Below are 19111 nucleotides of genomic sequence, written 5' to 3'. Positions count from 1 at the left end.
GACCAGTGTGGCTGAAATACAATGAACAAGGGAATAGTATCAGAGAAGTATGCTAAGATTAGATTTTATAGAACACTGCTTCCCAAAATGTAGTGTCACCTGGGAGCTTGTTAGGGTAGCAAACTGTCAGGCTCCTATGCAGACCTGCTGAGTCAGAAACCCCAGGTGGCACCAGGAAATCTATGTTTTGACAAGTCCTCCATGAGATTCCCATGCCCGCTAAAGGCTTTTAAACAAAGTTCATCAAATTTAGAAAGTTCACTTCAACTCCTATGTGGAGGATGAAGAGGGGCAAAATAGAACAAAAATACCAGTTAGGAGTTCACTATACTATCCAGGGAAGATATGACAGTGTTTTGGACCAAAGTTGTATGTAGCACTTTGATTTAAGAAGTAGATTCAGAACATGTTTTACAGAAAAATCTCAAGACTATGGATCCGATGAGAGGGATGAGGAAATAAAAGGAATCTAGCATTTTTGGTGGACTACGGTTTTTGGACTAAGAAATAGTTACCCAGACTTTATGGAGAAAATCATGTAGTCATGGCTATTAAGGGTTGATCTTCGGCCCTTTTAAATCTGAGATGGCTTTTAGACATCCAGCTGGGGATGCTGGGTAGGCAGCAAGATACACAGACAAGTCTGGAGCTCAGAGGAAAGGGCCAACACGTGGAGTCATCATTGTCTAGATGATATCTGAAGCCATAAAATCAGATGAGACCATCAAAGTTCAGAGTGTAGATACAGAAGAGTGTGGCTAAAGCACAGAGCTGGTGTAACTGGTGTATGCACACAGTGCAAGGTTGACTCATGGAACTTAAGGAGAGAGATGGCTCCAGACTGTCAAAGCACAGGACAACTGAAGATCTTAAGGCCTCTGTGTTGACTCATAGCCCCACCACCAGTTCTTGAAGGCAAAGTGGCTTTAGAACCTTACAAGCACTTCTTCTCACTGGCTACTAAATAATTTATGAGCATCCACTTCAAAGTTCCACTTACCATCAGGAAATCTTTCCATGAATCAGAGAAGGAACCCAAGGATCAGACATATTAAGGTGGATTGTCCATATTCAGATAGTTTCTATACTCTGCCAGAACATGGTCTGGGGATGGCACTCACTGGTGCTTCCAAAGAACATGTAGCCTCCAGACAAGGGGACCAAGAGAGGAAGTTGTAGCTATGCACAGTTAATCCAATCTGGGACTGACCTATGCTGAGTCAACTTGGCTGGGATTATGACTGGGCAGTGGGCTAGGGCCAAGGTTGTACTACAGACCAAAAAAAAAAAAAAAAAAAAGAAAAGTTGTAATTCCTTACCAGAGAAAGCAGGTCAGTTGGGAAAAACCAGTATCCAGTATCATTGCACACAGACATGGAACAGTTGAGTTATGGAGTCTGGCACTAACTGAAAACTTGTTAGAAATGCAAACTTTTAGGGGGACCTGGGTGGCTCAGCCAGTTGAGCATCCGACTTTAGCTCAAGTCATGATCTCATGGTTGGTGAGTTAAGCCCCACATCGGGCTCTCTGCTGTCAGGGCAGAGCCCGCTTCAGATCCTCTGTCCCCTTCTCTCTCTGCTCCTCCCCATTTGAACGCTCTCTCGCTCTCTCTCTCTCTCTTGCTCTCTCTCTCTCTCTCTCTCTCACACACACACACACACACACACACACACAAATAAAAACAAACATTAACAAAAAAGAAATGCAAACTTTTGGACCCCTCCACAGACCTGCTAAATCAGAAGCTGAGGTAGTACCAAGCAATCCATGTCTTAACAAAGCTGTCCAGCAGATGCTGGTGCCCACCGAGGTTTGAGGCCCCTTGGGGAGAATAAGGATTCTCAACTTGAGGTGCATATTCCACATATGCTACACATGAAGAGCTCTTCCAGGGAAAGACATCAACAGAGCTGGTACCACCTTCCTGTGTTGAAGAAACTTTGTAGGTACTTCCCTAACAGCATATCCAAGGGAGAGTCCCTTTTGCTCTTAATATTTTATAAAAACATAACTATATTTCTCTTGATACGCACACACATATACACACGTATATGTAGATGTATGTGTATGTATGTACGTATCTATGAATACACATATTTCTCTTTACACTAGTTATTTCCACATTTTATTGGAAGTCAAGGGAAAACATCTCCCAAAACTATAATAGCTTGGGTTGTGATAGTTGAAGTCTTTGGAGCCTTCAAGAACACAAGACTTGGGGCGCCTGGGTGGCTCAGTCGGTTAAGCGTCCGACTTCAGCTCAGGTCACGATCTCAAGGTCCGTGAGTTCGAGCCCCGCGTCAGGCTCTGGGCTGATGATGGCCCAGAGCCTGGAGCCTGCTTCCGATTCTGTATCTCCCTCTTTCTCTGACCCTCCCCCGTTCATGCTCTGTCTCTCTCTGTCCCAAAAATAAATAAACGTTAAAAAAAAAAATTAAAAAAAAAAAAGAACACAAGACTTAGTCATAATGGATTAAATATAAATTTTAAAAAATAAATAGGAAAAGCATTAGAATAAAGCAACCATATCTCAACATTTGGAAAAGTAACACTTATATATGCAGTTTCTACCCCAGACCATTGTTAACGATAATGGTCAAGTAGGATGCTTTGATTTCTTCCTTGGCCTGGAATGCACTGTCCACAACAAACTTAGTTATAGAGTCATAGAACACCAGTCCTAAAATGAATCTCAGAAGTTCATGGTCAATAATTCCCTAATTTTACGTCCCTGAGTCTGTAGGAACCAGTGGAGGCAGTAACAGAAATCTGGGAATGACTATCACTGTGTTATAAAGCTGAACAAAATGCTATAGGTTCTAAGAATGACTATCTTTTTATCAGAAAGATCACCGAAGATCACACGGAAAGTAAGTTGTACTCGTTGGCAATTCTGACCAGCCAATTTTGTATGTTTTTATTATTAACACATAGGAAAAATGATTCATTACTTAATAAACAGTTTTCTGGTTTACATACCATTTCAAAACATAAGGTCCAACAGTTGGAAGAAAAAGAATCACCGATCTAATTCAAACCCCTAGTTTTTAAGTATGGGAAGGAGAAACAATGTAGTTCCATATATATAGTCCTAATTTTAAAGCATTCTCATAGAGGCATATGTTTCTAAAATTTTTCCAAGCATAGCACATAAAAAGAGGCCTCCCCCCAAATTTTAGATCAATAGTTCAAGTCTAGGACCAATATGGTTCAGAATCTTACGAGTCTAGGTTTGGTGCCACAGTTGAAGTGTAAGGTAACAATGACATGTGGCTGACCAAACAGAGACGGAGATCTTATAGTGACTTAATTATATCTGGATCCACATCATTCTTTCTGGTCTGTTTTCTTGTCCTAGCAGCCAGTTAAGACCATCCTCAGAGCCAGGTATGAAAAATAAAGGAGTGTATAAAACCAGGCAGGAAAGCAGAAAATATTGGCACCCTCTAAAGCAAGATCAAGTATCCCACAAGCTTAAAGGAAGTATTAGCCCAAGATTCTAATCACTATGTTAAAAGCATCCTGTTTCACAGATAATGCTAAATGAAACTTTTCCCACTGGGTCTGGGTTGCTAACATTTGCAGAATCTCTCACTAAGTGCTGTTGTTCGTTTTCTCTTGGGCTTCAAGTGCTCAGACCGGGTCCCACTATGTTCATATGACACCCCAGCATCTAATAGCACAGTCTTCTCAATCTATAACAATCTTTCACTTTTAGGGACATCACCAGACAGAAGTAGGCCTTCAAGAAATCTATTACGTTTTAAACTGGAGTTAAAATCAGCTGATCAAAAATTCACCAGGACCCCAAAAGTCTATTTTGATAATGCCATTTACGCTGATGAATTTTCAAAATGAATTTTCTGATAGTTGGAGCTAGAGACCCATCATGCCACCTTTATCTCCATTCCCCTCAACTGCCTCACAGAGTTGTAGAAAATGCATATACTTTGCTGTGTTTTGTTTTGTTTTAAGGAATACTCTGGACTGGAAAAAAAAATTGATATAAGAAAGCATATTGACCTCCATCACCTAATAAAACAGATAAGAAATGAACAAGATTGGCAAGGCTCTGAATAACAGTCTTATATCACCTAATGCCATAGACCTCTTTATCACTATCCTAAAAAATGTACCACTCTGAGGTTCATAATATAAATATTTTCCCAAAACAAAAAGCATGAGAGGAATGTTAAAATTATGACTTATGCCTGGTTAATTCCATTCTAGCCGGAATATGGGCTATATCACGTGACTAAAGGGAAATTTTCCTGAAGCAGTTTCCTGCATGGTAGGTACACTGAAACAGCTGAGTGGTCATCTGCATAAAACAAAAGTATTACAATAATAATAACAATAGGAAGCCAATCATGGATGCTTACTACATCTTTCTCAACTCTGAAAAACCTAGTAAGTGGAACAAGGTGTCTTTACCTCATATTTCTAAGTAGAACCTAAGAAAGGACTTCCTCTATCTGGCAGAGCTACATATAAATAAGACGGAGGGTAGTGAGTTTCCCATCCTTAGATGTCTTCAGGAGGGCAAAAGTTAGAGTATCTCTCAAGAGCTGATAATGAAGGAGCCCTGCTTCAGGTGGAGAAGGTGATGTGAACGTTACAGGATTTTCACCAAGGTATTCACTTCAGAGAAGATGGAATTTTCCATAAATTAGGTCACAGGCTGACTTGGCCACCTGCAGTATTTATTTTGCGAACTAAAACCATTACTAATATTATGAATCACAAAATATCAAGGACAAATAATTTTAAATTGATTAAAGAAGGAAAAGGGCGACAGTAATAATCTTCAATTTCCTAAGCACAAGGCTGTGTGAAAGATGCCCTAACAGTCTTGGAAAAGCCTTGACATGATGTCCACTTTACTGAAGGAAAGACACCTCCAAAAAGTTAAATCACTTGTGTAAGGTCACAGGCTGGTAGGTGGCGGAACGGGAACTGGAGTTAAGTCTGTCTGATTCTACCCTGATGCCATGCCCACTCTTGCCATGAGCCATTTCCCTCAACCATTTCACACGTGTTGACATCTGTCACCAATAGTAGTTACATTTTTCCAAACTGAACTGTTTCATAGTATCGTAACTCTAAATAACTTAGCTGGGGTTCCTCTTCATTAGTGTTTATCGATTTCGCTACAAAACTCCAAACCAAACACCTTGTAAGCATTTTATAAAAGTAGGCTATAACAATCTAGATAATGCTTTTCAAAACATATCAGGCTATATATAATGTCCTTTTTTTTTTTAACATTACGAACTCTGAAGTTAGACCTCAGTGCACTTATATATCCCTTTTTCTTTAATCAATAAACTAGAATTTTCAGAAATGTATTACAATTATGGAAGAGTCCATCAAAGGACTCACAAACCACACTAAGACTAATGATAATGTGTTGATACATTTAGTGTAGTCTGGTATTGCTTAAAAATTAATCAACTCTTTTGAAAATAATTAAAAAAAAAACACCAGGTGATCAAAGTCCCTTGTTTTAGAGACAAAGAATTCCCAAAGCCTGACTACCTGAATAAAAAGTACAATAGATTTTCTATTCCAAAATTTTTTGCAATTTCACTGTTGTAGACTAACAACAATAGGTTACAACCTCACTTTTCAATTGTATTTCTGATTAACACTGCTGTTATTCCAGCAGTGTTAAAAACATACAAGTCAATTCAAGTCGTTCATTCTTGTCAACAACCCACATTGTGAGAGGCACATTTAGGTAGCTTGGGGTAATAGAACTGTCATGGGCTTTGTTGCCACTAGACCCACATGCCAATATAGCTCTGCCACCAACTCTACAACCTAACATCAAATTCTGTCACTGGTGTTCAAATCAAAGTATTTTATTAAACATTGATTTTCTCTCCCTTTTCTATGGCTTGCCATAAAGATGTGTACATATGTGTTTATATGTGTGTGTCTGTGCATATATATATTTCTATATACACACAAATACATATATAGCTATAGAGTACAAATACTATAAATGATACAAGATGAGATTTAATATCAAATATAATACATCTATTCAGTTATTTTTGTTTTCTTTTTTGAGACTTAAGTCAAGCTGATCTAATTACTCTTTATGCTCAAATTTTTTACTTTCTTTTTTAAAAAAAAAGTTAAGTTTATTTATTTATTTTGAGGGGGGGGCGGGATGAGCAAGGAAGGGGAAGAGAAAGGGGGAGAGAAAGAATCCCAAGCAGTATCTGTTCTGTCAGCAAGGAGCCCGATGTGGGACTCAAACTCACAAATCGTGAGATCATGACCTGAGCCAAAATCAAGAGTCAGAAACTTAACCAACTGAGCCACCCATCACCCCATCAATTTTTTTTTACTATCTTTATAGTAGTGCATTGTAAACAAATACAGTTAAATCTCGGTTTGTGAGCATAATTTGTTCCAGAAACATGCTTGTATTCCAAAGCTCTCGCATATCAAAGAGAATTTCAAGAACCATTGGCTCCGTTATGATCATGTGACATTCGGGACCAGGTACTACTCATATTGCAAGATATTGCTCGATCATCAAGTTAAAATTTATTAGAAATGTTTGCTTGCCTTGCAGAACACTTGTAGAACAAGTTACTCGCAATCCAAGGTTTTGCTGATACCACTAAAATGACATTAGGAACACTCCTTGGAGAATGAAAAGAAGTAGAGGATATGAACATAGAGTAAATATAATAAGAAAGTGAGGAAAACATTTCAGATGGAAAAAATAATAGTCTTAGCAGGAAGCTTCCTAAATGGCACAATCACTGATCAAACTTGAAAAGTTGAAGAACCTGGACGAAGATCTGAGAAGTCAGATTTTTCAAAGTCAAATTTCATAACCCTCTGGGATAAAATTTAGGGAACAAATTCTAGAAAAAAAGTGACTAAGAAAAAAACCTCCCTAAACTCCACACAAAAAGGCCTCATGACTTCATGACTTTTCTATGAAGAAAAGCAACATAATTAAGGAACAAGAATCTTGCCCACCTTCCATCCTGAATACCCATGCAAACTTGCTAATCTCAATGACACAGTCACTGATGTATGCTCCTTTTTCTTTCTCCCTTTTGTATCATCTGGCCCTGTATTTGGATTAATACTGGCCCTCCTCTGTATTGGTTTTATATGTTACAAAGTTCATGAAATCAACTTCCCCTTTTCCCCTTTGTTCTTAGGGCCATCACAGGTGGACCTCCAACAAGACCCCTATGTTCCTCCGAGGCTCCTCCTCCTACCCATCCCGTCCCCACCATCATCAGGGATCACTGTAACATAAATGCTCACCTTTCCAATTCTCTTGTTTCACAAATATTGCTTCCTCCAAGAAGCCTTCTAACATCCTTCCAGGCAGAAATCATTGTTCCACCATCCAAGCTCTCACATTTCATCTGGTCTAGTCTTACAACATATAAAACTTTCTGCCTTGTACTTCGGTTCTGCTTTTGCACATCTTATTTCCAGAGCCCTCGGGAGACAAAGGCTATGCCTGATTTCCCTCACTATTTACCACAGCAATCGGTACAGCACTTTACATACCCCAGTGCTTCAAAATGCTTTACCTTGGGATCAGTATTCCTGGAAGCAAAGATTAAGTCAAAAGAATAACACAGTTTCTTCAAAGTTGAAAACTTTGAGGCTGGATTTAGTTAGCAAGAACTCTGACCTCAAAACATGATTATGCACAAGGGCATCATATCAACACCAGGATGTCCTTTTGTTCTTGTTTTATGGTGATTTACTAACAGAAGGTACTTTCAGATGTGGTCAGCACTATTTTCACAGGTTTAAGGCATGTCTTGACTATCTTCAAAAAATCTGTATTAGAGTTTTAATGAAGTCATGGTTGTCAAGACACTGGCAAGAAGAAGAAGCATTACTTCCCAAGCTGACAGCAGAAAGAAAAAGTACCTCTGCTGCTGCTTTTATTTTGTTTGTCCACGTCTGTCCACAGACAGATTTGCAGCAGTATCTTTACATTTTCCCCTGATTTTTTAACTCATCTTTAAATCTTATTTTTTAAAAATTTACTACACCAAAGTGAAAGGACATAAAGTAAAAACAAATCATAATCAAAATGATGTAAAGCAAATAATCAGCACTGAACCGGTGATATTTATATAGAAAATTGAGATAAAAACGGAGATGAACTACAAAAAGCTATAATAAAGAAATATTTTTTAAATTTAAAAACACTTCTGATGGTTTTTTTTTTTTTTTTTTCCACTTCCTACTTTATTCCAAGCCTGCGTCCTTGGATATTCTTTGTAGAAGATCAACTAAATCACACAGGAGAAATAGAGCCAAAAAAATCAGGAAAGACTTGACATATGTATGATTTTCGACTTATGCAAATCAGATACAAAATGTGAAAATGATCAAGGACGATGCCAAACCTTGCCTCTTTCCCCCGGATATGCACACACTGGCTGCCTATATATCTGAGAAAGGAGGCAGAGTGGGAGATGTACCCAACCATGCACACCTGGCATAAGCGGGGACACACAACTAAGGTACGTAAGTACTGTCAGCTCCCAAAGGATCACAGCTTAACCAAATCTCAGGAAAGAAGCAATGAGGCCTGTCGGGGTACTGGTTCTCCCAGACTAATTGAACTCGAGAACTTCCATCCATTCTTAATTTTGAAAGGGGCCAGTGTCAGCTGCTGTTTTTGTCCTTCTGTTTCTGGAAATTAAAGGGTATGGGGGCTTTGAGCTTTATCTAGTCTTGTATTGCTCAAACAGCCTGGTGTAGGTGCCCGGGGATAAAACAAGGTTTCAGTCCATTTTTCCTGCAATCTTCTCAGGTCTCTGAAATCTTCATGTAAATCATAAACATACAGATCTCCCCCCGTCCCATCAAAAAAAAAAAAAAAAAAAAAAATGACACCTTTCATAGACATGTTCCCAGGGAGGTGACAGGCCTTCAGACATCAGGTTCTTCTCATAAAAGCAGATGTTCAAATGTCAGCATCTAAAGATCAGCCCTCAAAAACGCTCTTTTCTAAATCCACTATAAATAACTAGAGACTTGTATCTGTTTTTAGTATCAAACATTTGTTTCATTAGATTGAGCTGCATTTACAATCACTGGTCAAATATTCTTAATCCCAGGCATACTGGCTCATAATACATTTTAGATAGACTTTTTAAAAAGTGCATCTGCAGCTAGACTTACTGAAATAGGCCTGGCAAGAACATGTTTTTGAGGGGACCAAATCCCAAAGCAAAAGTATTAAGGCAGGAAAATCTTTTCTTGTTTAATTTTTTTAATGTTTATTTATTTTTGAGAGAGAGCGAGACAGAGCACGAGCAGAGGAGGGGCAGAGAGAGAAGGAGACACAGAGTCCGAAGCATGCTCCAGGCTCTGAGCTGTCAGCACAGAGCCACAAAGCACGAGATCATGACCTGAGCCGAAGTCAGACACTTGACCGACTGAACCACCCAGGAGCCCCATTAAGGCAGGAAAATCTTAAGGCTATTTTCTTAATGGTTTGCAATTGTCCTCAAAGACTTCATCTGGCCATTCCCCAAGTCTACAAAAGATAAAATGCCATCATTATTAACCAGATGTGACTATCAGATATTTCAGGAAAGGGGTACCATTTATGGTTTCCAAATTGTTAACCTCAAGCTTCCAAGACCCTCTGCCCTAAAAGTGAAGATCCCTGTCGGAGATCTCAGGGAGCCTCCAAGTGGTCGGAAGTGAGGAGGAGTCAGGAAGAAGAGACACCAGGAGAGAGTATCTCCCAACTGTGTTTCAACCAGGCCTTTCCTGAGCTTATCCGTTTTACCCATTACTTTCTTAGATAACCCCTAGTGATTTCATTTGAAGGAAGAATTCCAAATGTTCTTCTGAAATGCTGAAAACTTCTGTCCTAGATACACTCCCTTGATCATAAGCCCAGCCCACAAGGAAATCACTGAGCTGGATAACCCAGGAAAACCATTACCAGTCAGCTCTTCCACTCCCAACTAGTTCCCTCTGATGATAATCCAGGGGAATTAACATAGCAATATTGTTCCAGCAAGTCTAGAGAAATTCAGTTTCCTTATGTTATGAAATACATGAAATAAAGCCTACTAACCAAACAACCCTTTATTTTGGCACATTTATAGACCACAAAATATGATTGTGAGCTGCCACTGCTCACAGGGGAGATTTAATGGTGTTACAGAATAAATGCCAGGGCTCTGTGGAATAAAGAAATCTATTTTCAGCTGAGATTCTCAGCCAGAAGTGTCTTCCCACTAAGAAGTGTGTGAAATTTCAGAAATGTAGAAGCAGAGAGGTAAAGCACATCAACACCCTCTAGCCAAAGACCACCAGCAGCACATCTGTAGTGGACGAGCTGGGTTTATTACATGTTGCATGGAGGGAGAATGCACACCAGAGGGAACCACGAGCATTTCAGTAAGAGAGCATTAGAAAGAACCTATTAGCAGGACTCAGGCTTCCGTTGGGTAATTTGGGGGAAGTCTAGAGAAGCGGGGCTTTGTTCTCTGTTGGATGCTATCAGAAAGCAGGGGCAATTCAATGACTAAACATCTCAATAGGTCTTACCTATAAGTAGGATAGACTAGAGCAGGAAAAAGCTGTAAATGGTAAAGAATCAGTAGTCACTCATAACTGATCATCTTGCACAGAACAGGAAAAGGTCACACTAGTCAGGAACAGATATTATTCTTGGCCACACTGGGTAAGAACCAGTGTCAATTCCTTTCTGCAGAAGACTCTGATGCTGATTTCAGAAACCCAGAGAGTAATATATTAGTTACTATGCATATCTATGTCTAGGTCGAATTCTAGACATTGGCTTTGGATATGTCACTCAAGGCATTTTTCTGTCTTCTTAAATAACACCTATATTAAAGTACCTTTCCTGTGATCATTTCATATAGTTACCTGGGATAGGTAGACTATACCTTACTATTTCAGTCAAGTATCTGATGTCCAGAGGAGTAAAAACACCTAAGTGTCATTGCTTGCTTTGTAAACTATCTGTGGTGAAGAAACCATTTTCTTTCTCCCAATTGGTCTTGGACTATTTTGTAAAATACAACGAAAATTAATTACTAGAAAAATTAAATGATAAAATGCAAAACACAAGCCCCATTTTTATTTTATTATCAGGCCCAATGCAAATACAATAATTGCCAAATTGGTATAAGAGTTTCTATATATATAGTCTCACTTTTGGTATTTCTCTTTTCACAAGCCTGAGTCTGTAGACACACTTTGAGGACCATTGGTTTTTAAATTAAATTAAAGCATTCTTTACTACAAACTAATTCTGAGAGTGAGGCCCATTTCAAACTCACATAGCATGCCACAGGTTACATAAGAGAAAAGAGATGTAAGGCGTTTCACTCAGAAGGCCTTGCTATAGAGCCCCCAATCTTAGTGAAAAATAAATACCTATGGCTGTTTCTTATAGGCAACAGCTTGAAAGGCCACATGTAGAAAGTCAGATCACTGGAATGCCATCTAAAATCAACATAACCAAAAGGATTACACTTCTAGTCCAGGTAGAGCTTCAGTACAGACTTAACTATATACTTGCTGGGCTGGGATTTTTCCATTGGTCGATTATAATCAGAGCCTCCCAGGGGTACCTGGGTGGTTCAGTCAGTTAAGCATCCGACTTTGGCTCAGGTCATGATCTCACAGTTCGTGGGTTCGAGCCCCATGTTGGGCTCTGTGCTGTCAGCTCAGAGCCTGGAGTCTGCTTTGGATTCTGTCTCCCTCTCTCTCTTCCCATCCCCCACTCACACTCTGTCTCTCTCTGAAAATAATAAACTTAAAAAAATATATTTTTAAAAAATCAGAGCCTCCCAGGGCAATGGCTTCATAACCCATCAGGTTAATCCTCAGGCATCTATGTTATCTCAGTATCCCAGCTTCCCTTTCTAAGGTCAAGAAAGGTCAAGCTTAAATCCCTTCCTTGCCAGTTAAAGGGGAAAATGGGCTCAGGAATCAGCCAAGTTTATTTACATTCCCTTCAACTGAACTTCCTACTTCATCTCTGCTAAGGGCTTATCCCATCCAATGCAATCCTGCAATTCTTTGAATTTGTCCCCAGCTCAATAAAGTGGTCCTGGTGTTATCCCTCCAGTCTGGTGATGTGCTCTCCACGACCCTGCTCACTGCTCTTCCTGCCCTCATCTTCACTCCTCCTCCTGGCACATGGCTACTCTGAGCTGGAAACTCTAGAAAAGGCCTCATTTCACATACCCACATCGTCAGTACTGCCTTCTCTGCAGGCCAGACCCACCCTTTTCCTGGATCAAGCTGAAGGTCTGAGCCACTTATCTCTGGCTCAAAACTCTGCCCTATCCATAAACTCTCTCCAGAAGATATTTCCCTTAACTACAATTTTTCAAGTTAAACACGACGCTACTCTACATACATATGCCATATATTTTGACACTTAAATTCTATGGCAAATTTGACGTCTTTGAGCTGTAGGATGGTAACCATTATTCCTTTCACCATTTCACAGTGCCTAGAATAGCACTCAGTCCGTTACTGGCTCCCACAAATATTATTTAATTAATTAACTGATGGGTCAAATAATGGAACAAATGAATACTTGCAATGTAGTACAGACACGCACTCAACATCCATGCATACATGATGTTTACACTGTATCTTAAAAGTGAGAAATTAAAGAATCCTAATAATTAACATTCATTCCTACTCTATATTTTCCTCTTCCTTATAACAATGTGTTATTGCCCCAGATTCTGTCTCTGTGATTAGATCATTTGACTTGTACAGTAAGAAAAATACTGGGGCGCCTGGGTGGCGCAGTCGGTTAAGCGTCCGACTTCAGCCAGGTCACGATCTCGCGGTCCGGGAGTTCGAGCCCCGCGTCGGGCTCTGGGCTGATGGCTCAGAGCCTGGAGCCTGTTTCCGATTCTGTGTCTCCCTCTCTCTCTGCCCCTCCCCCGTTCATGCTCTGTCTCTCTCTGTCCCAAAAATAAATAAACGTTGAAAAAAAAAAATTAAAAAAAAAGAAAAATACTGATTTCTTGGTCAGGTTTAAAAATGCTTTCTTTGCCTTTTTACCTTCTTTAAACTGATTTTCAAGCTAATATCCCACATCTCAAATCTTAACTAGGAAAATAAAAAGTACATACTTTTTTATGCTAGAAAACTAAAAAATAACACTGAATTAAGTTTTACACTCAATATATTTTACTTACAAGTATTATAAAACAGTACCTTTTATATAACTTATTTTCTTTTATATCTTAGTAGTACTGAATCAAGCTCTCTCAATGAATTACTTTAAACTTAGTCCTCTAGAAAGTGTTTCTTTATTTCCCAGTCAGTGACTTCATAATTCCCATCTATTCAACCTTTGTGTAGAATGAGAAGAATCTGAGAGATTCCTTATGCCTTCAGACCCCAGAATACCACCTAGCACCAAATGTGAGCATATATATATAGAGATCCTAACCTAATGGAATCCAACTTGAAAACATGGACCTGTTCTATTCAGTTTTCTGAGCGGGATTTTAAAAGCCTACAGAACATCAGGAGGCAGTACAAGACTGTAGAAAAAAAGCCTAAAACAATGACCTAACTAGCATTTGATAAAACATATGTATCATAACTCCTCTGGGTTGGGCCTATGCATAGAACAAACAACAATAGCAAAAAATTAATGGTATTTTTGGAAGACCAGCCAAAGTAGAATAATCACAAGCAGGAACACAAGGAATATTTTGAGAACTCCCAGAAGAGTGACAAAACAAAGGGAATAGCTCTTGGGAATAACTCCCAAGAAACAGCAGCCTGGCCACCATAGATAGAAAAATGGTTGCTTTTTTGAACAAAGACTTGGAGTCAACTGTGGATGGAAGAGGCATAAACACTGACACACTTTTCAAATGGCATCTGGAGATACAAAACAAATAAAAATATTTCACATCTGCGGGGTATGTAAAGAAGGGTCAGTTACTACTGGCCTCAACAACAAAACTGAAGAGCAATATATGGGTATTTTATTTGAAAATAAAGAAAAAACTGATTCAAAGCCGCAATGCAGAAGGAACTACATCTCATGTTTGTAAAGTAATGCTATTTGAACAAATTCTGACAAAGTATCTGCTCATTTCCCATTTTAGCATTCTGTGGGGAAGTGAAAGAATGCATTCAAAATACTTTCTTTAAGAAGATATCCAAAGTTTCCACATAAGAAGTGAAATACTATCATTTTGGAGGAATCTACATTTCTTTAGAAAATTTTCATAATGCTTTGAAAGAAATAAGGAAATAAAATTCCCCAAAGTAACACAAGTGAAAATATAAGCAAAAAAAAAAAAAAAAGATAAAAACAGGTTATCTTTTTTTTCTTGGAATAATGTTGTCTTCATGTCAAAATTAAGCCAACATACACATCTTTGACAGTAAAATGCTTTCTAATGCTTCTTCCTGAACTTAAAATATAACAATAAGACTTCCTTTCTACCTCTACCTACTAAGCCACCCTGAAACCATGCTGCACTCCCTAACACCTGCAAACACACACGCACAAAAGGGAATAAGTCTTACCAGACCATCACAGTTGCTAATGGCAACAGAGGTTCCTGGAATGTCCATGATGTCACCAACATAAGCACAGTTAGTCTGCAAAGGCTCTGTTTTCCAGATTCTTTCTGAAGCATTTCCTGCTTGATGATCATTATTGGGGTTGGTTATATTCCTAGGCACCAGAGAGGTCTCATGCCATTCCACAACAGCCCCAGGAGCTACCAGCTGAGTGTTGCGCTTTAGTCGCAGATGAAAGTCTCTTCCGAATGCTGTGATGTTAAAGAACAATTGCTCAGAGTTGGAAGACACGTCCCTCGTTGACCTCTTTTTGTGATTTGCAGAAAGAATATGGGAGAGATAGTGTCCTTCAAAATCTGTGCTGACTGGAGTCACCAGCTCATACTCTCTCTGTCTCTTTAATTTTGGTAAATCTGTAGGGTGAAAAATAGAATTGTAGAAGCCTGTGCAACAAGAGAACACAGGAGGACAAAACATAGGCATAAAGTGCCCACCTCACAAGACTGTACCTCAACTTGCAAAATATATATGTTCCCGAACCATCTCCTAAGTATGAAATTTTGGGAACTTAAATCATTTCTCAAATATATTTCTGTAACTCTGTGTTCAATGAATCATTTTATTTTAAAAAATGTATTACAATGTGAATATTCATATCACATTACATGTTTGAGGACATAATACGTTTTCATAAACTATATCTGGCTTGCTTATAATCAATACATGCTCCCAATTAATTTATTACTGGCACAACTGACACCTGCTACAAATGTTTAACAAACTTGTTATTATGTAGAGGAAATTTTTTGATTGTTTTATTTTTTCCCTTTAAGACTCCTAGAAGTATTACTGATTAAAATAGCAACCTTATGTTGCATTTACCATAGGCCTATACTTTATACACTGTAGTTTATGGTGTTGTCGTTTACACATATTTTTTCCATCATAACAACCCTAACAATCACACTTCACAGGTGAGGAAACTGAGATTCAGGAAGTATGTGTCCAAGGTCAAGCAACTGTGAAGCTCAGATAGGAATCCAAGTTATACTCCAAAGCCCATACACTCATTCTGCTACATTTGAGTTGTGCTCCATAAATCACAGAACATTTTTAGAAAATGAGAAGAATGGGTAAAAAAAGTAGAAATCATAATCTATAAATTGAATATGGAGATGCAGGTTAGTTAAGAGCAAATGGCATTGTCATTTTGCACCATATTCCTTATGTGGGACAGATACTTGTTTTTTGTTTTTGTTTTTGTTTTTTAATTTTTTTAACGCTTATTTATTTTTGAGAGAAAGAGAGAGAGACAGAGCACTAGCGGGGGAGGGGTAGAGTGAGAGGGAGACTCAGAATCCAAAGCAAGATCCAGACTCTGAGCTGTCAGCACAGAGCCTGATGTGGGGCTTGAATTCACGAACTGTGAGATCGTGACCTGAGCTGAAGTCAGAGGTTTAACTGCCTGAGCCACCCAGGTGCTCCAATACTCATTTTAATATGGATGTGTATTTGGGGCCTACCTTACTTACAGCATAAGTGACCACCTACATGTTAAGCTTAATTTCACAATTAATTGCCCTAGTTTAGCCAAATGCGTTATGTCTGCTAAAATGCAAACATCCTTGAGAAAGATAGCACATTGAATAAACCACTCATCCCTTACTGGAAATGATTCTGAAGCAAAAGACCATGGATACTGGAAAAGAAAATGAGGAGGACAAAGATTTTCGAGAAAAGAAGGCAAGCAAAATCTGATAACAGAAGTTAAAAAGCTCCCCACCTTCATGATTCTAGCCTAAGACCAGTCTTGCAGTGTGTAAAAGTACCCTGAAAAAAATGATATGATCCACAAATACTTCTCACCTAGAGGAATTGCGTGTATGTCATCCAATAAATGAAAGTGTAATGCCTCATAACTGAACCTACAACCTGTGATCTGAAAGTATCCTTACACAATATTTTCATTGTTTTCCTGCATTTGAAATACTTCAAACAATGTATAAAATACCAGAAGACAAATGAAGGTATTTTGCAACTTGGAAATTCTTTGAGTGCATGTTTGTTATCAGTATGCCATTTAGAGTGACCAATGTATTTAAACAAAATATCCTTCTTTATCAAGTGCACAGATCAAATGACCCTGCTGTAAATATTTACTAGGCAGAGGAGTGAGGACTGTCATATCACAGAGTAAAGTGAAGGCCGACTCCAATACTGGCAGCAACAGCACACGATCCCTGTTTCGCAGGCTCTATCACAGCCGAAGACTCACGCGAGGCATCAGCGTAAGCACAGACCCAAAGATGTGGCCTCTCTTACAGCCAAATCCATGGGGAATACTTTTGTCGCTTCTGGTTTATAGAAAGAACTCTAAATTTTATGGAATAGACTCAAGCATCACAGGAGCAGAGTGATGGAGGGGACGGTTTCCACAGTAAGCGATGAATCAGGCTCTTGGATGGGGACTGACAAAGCCTGTCCCAAATTTAAGTTTCAATTCCTTAAGGACGAGAAACTTCCCCATTCAGCTTGCTAATTCCGATGTCATCTAATACAAGATTCTGTACATGCCAGGGTCTCCTGTCGGTAGGATCTGTTTAACACGTATTAAGTTAGTGATGCAGGTCACCAGAGAGCCTTTGCTTTGTCTGTGCTGCGACACTCTAACTCACAAGACAAACTACCCAAGGCCCAGGGGTGTCTGGCTGCACAAGTAATCCCAGTTATAACTCGTTCTCTAACCATGTGTTTACTCTTTCAAGGGAAGGAGATTTCCCATCTCCACTGAAGGGAATTCACACAACCAAAGTCTAGACAATATACTGATGCCTGGATTAAGTGACCGGACCACTAGAAAATTTAGGGAGAATTCAAGGAGACTCCTCCACACCCACGAGGACACGCAGAGCCGCAGGCTTACGGCAAACCATGCATCCCAGACTCTCTGGGACAGTTCCATTTTTCCACTGTCAGACAGTATGCTCTGCATTTTTATTCAAAATAAAGACGGCCTATTTCTTTAGAGCCTTGTCTTCTCTGATGCTAAGTGACAAATCATTCCAAACATGCACACATAAGACACACTGCTGAAATTAAACCTGCCATGGGTAATCCTCCAGTTGGGAAGTAAGGTAACCAAGGGAAAAGATGCACTCAGTAAACCCTCAGGCCACCATCCCCCTGGACAGTAGCTGGCAGAACTGACAAAGGAGCTACCAGGCTACCTGCCTTTATTGGCAGGATAAATACTGGGCACTGCGCTTTATGCTCAAGACTCTCCCATCCCTCATTCTCACAACAATCGCAGTAGGTAGATGTTATTATCCCTGGGTTACAAATGAGAAAGCAAGCCCGGAAGGCTTGACACGTAGCAAGCAAGAAGCCGAAGGAAAATTTCAATTATGATCATTCTGACTGAAGACCATGCTCCTGTGCTCTTACTCACTTCAGAATAGATGGAACATCTTGCTGCTGATTTCTAATTTAAGATCTGACTTATAAAGGAAACCCACCACACGAATGACAACGTCTTGTCTACTCGCAGCCAGCCAACCAATTTTTCCTCCAGCGTAGCTTCAAACATTTCTGTAAAAGACTCTCAAATCCTCCGTCTTTGGGAGAAAAAAGGGGGCGGGGGGTGAGGAAAGCTCAGAGCTATCAAAAGTATTTTAATCTCAGATTATAATTACACAAGCAAATTAAATTATATCCAGTGTCAATTTACTATAATTAGAAATGACACACTTCATAGGTCCAAATACTTCCACAAAGCAGCACAGCCAATGGTTAAGGAAGGAACCACACTGTCGGGAAGCAAGTTAAGTCAAAACAAAGAACTTTGCTTTCTCTTAGGCTCAGTGTCCTCAGGTGTTACCTGGAGGCTAGTAATAGTTCCAACTTCACAGACTTAGAAAGAGGTTTAAATGAGATTACGCGATTATGCAGAAGATGCAATACATATTAGCTACTGTTAAATGTAAGTGGGCTACGCATTAAAATATTGCCCATGTGCAATTTTAAAATGTGAAACTATACAACTGTCAGCAGAGATGGCTGAGGGCCACAGCAATAGGTATGTGAAGGTTTTCGTGGGCCATAAATTCTACAAGCACAAATGGGCAGAGCCACTATAAAGCCACACTGTGGTCACTAGGTACCCAAGCAGGACTCAGATGCAGTGAACCTTCCCCAACCGCCTGGTGTCTACACACACATGGTCCACCTCCCTCCAGGTGCTGTGGATGAGCTGTCTGTGATCTTACCCAGGAGCAAATCCTCCAGTTGTGCACCATATCCTAGCCCCTCTGGCCTTTGCAAAAACAATTTCTGCAACTGTCCTCTCTTCTTTCCTCATCAGTTTCCCCACTTCACTAGATCATTCCGACCATCAAACTAGTAAGCTGCCATCCTATCTCCCATCTTTAATAAAAACCCTCTTGACGCCACAGTTCTCTCTAGCTGATACCCCATCACTTCACTACTCTTCATAGCAAAGCACTTGAAAAGACTGACTACAACAGATGTCTCCAAGTC

The 19111-nt window shown here is 39.5% G+C and overlaps 1 protein-coding gene and 1 long non-coding RNA gene across 5 annotated transcripts in view; one reads left to right on the top strand and one right to left on the bottom strand.

The window, feature by feature from the left end:
- Window positions 1–19111, bottom strand: part of ADAMTS3 (ADAM metallopeptidase with thrombospondin type 1 motif 3) — a 263903-nt gene that overhangs the window by 227019 nt on the left and 17773 nt on the right. For both annotated transcript variants that reach the window (XM_045473790.1, XM_045473791.1), the window contains exon 3: window positions 14579–14988. In XM_045473790.1, the coding sequence (XP_045329746.1) occupies window positions 14579–14988 (410 nt within the window). The remainder of the gene's footprint in view (window positions 1–14578; window positions 14989–19111) is intronic.
- LOC123595886 overlaps window positions 1–19111 on the top strand; it is a 39239-nt gene that overhangs the window by 13203 nt on the left and 6925 nt on the right. For all 3 annotated transcript variants that reach the window (XR_006711419.1, XR_006711421.1, XR_006711420.1), the window contains one exon: window positions 3977–8529. This is a non-coding gene — a long non-coding RNA (uncharacterized LOC123595886). The remainder of the gene's footprint in view (window positions 1–3976; window positions 8530–19111) is intronic.

The sequence above is a fragment of the Leopardus geoffroyi genome, chromosome B1, assembly GCF_018350155.1.
Source record: "Leopardus geoffroyi isolate Oge1 chromosome B1, O.geoffroyi_Oge1_pat1.0, whole genome shotgun sequence".
NCBI lineage: Eukaryota > Metazoa > Chordata > Mammalia > Carnivora > Felidae > Leopardus > Leopardus geoffroyi.
The sequence above is the reverse complement of the archived record's forward strand: the minus strand, read 5'-3'. Positions and strand labels throughout refer to the sequence as shown.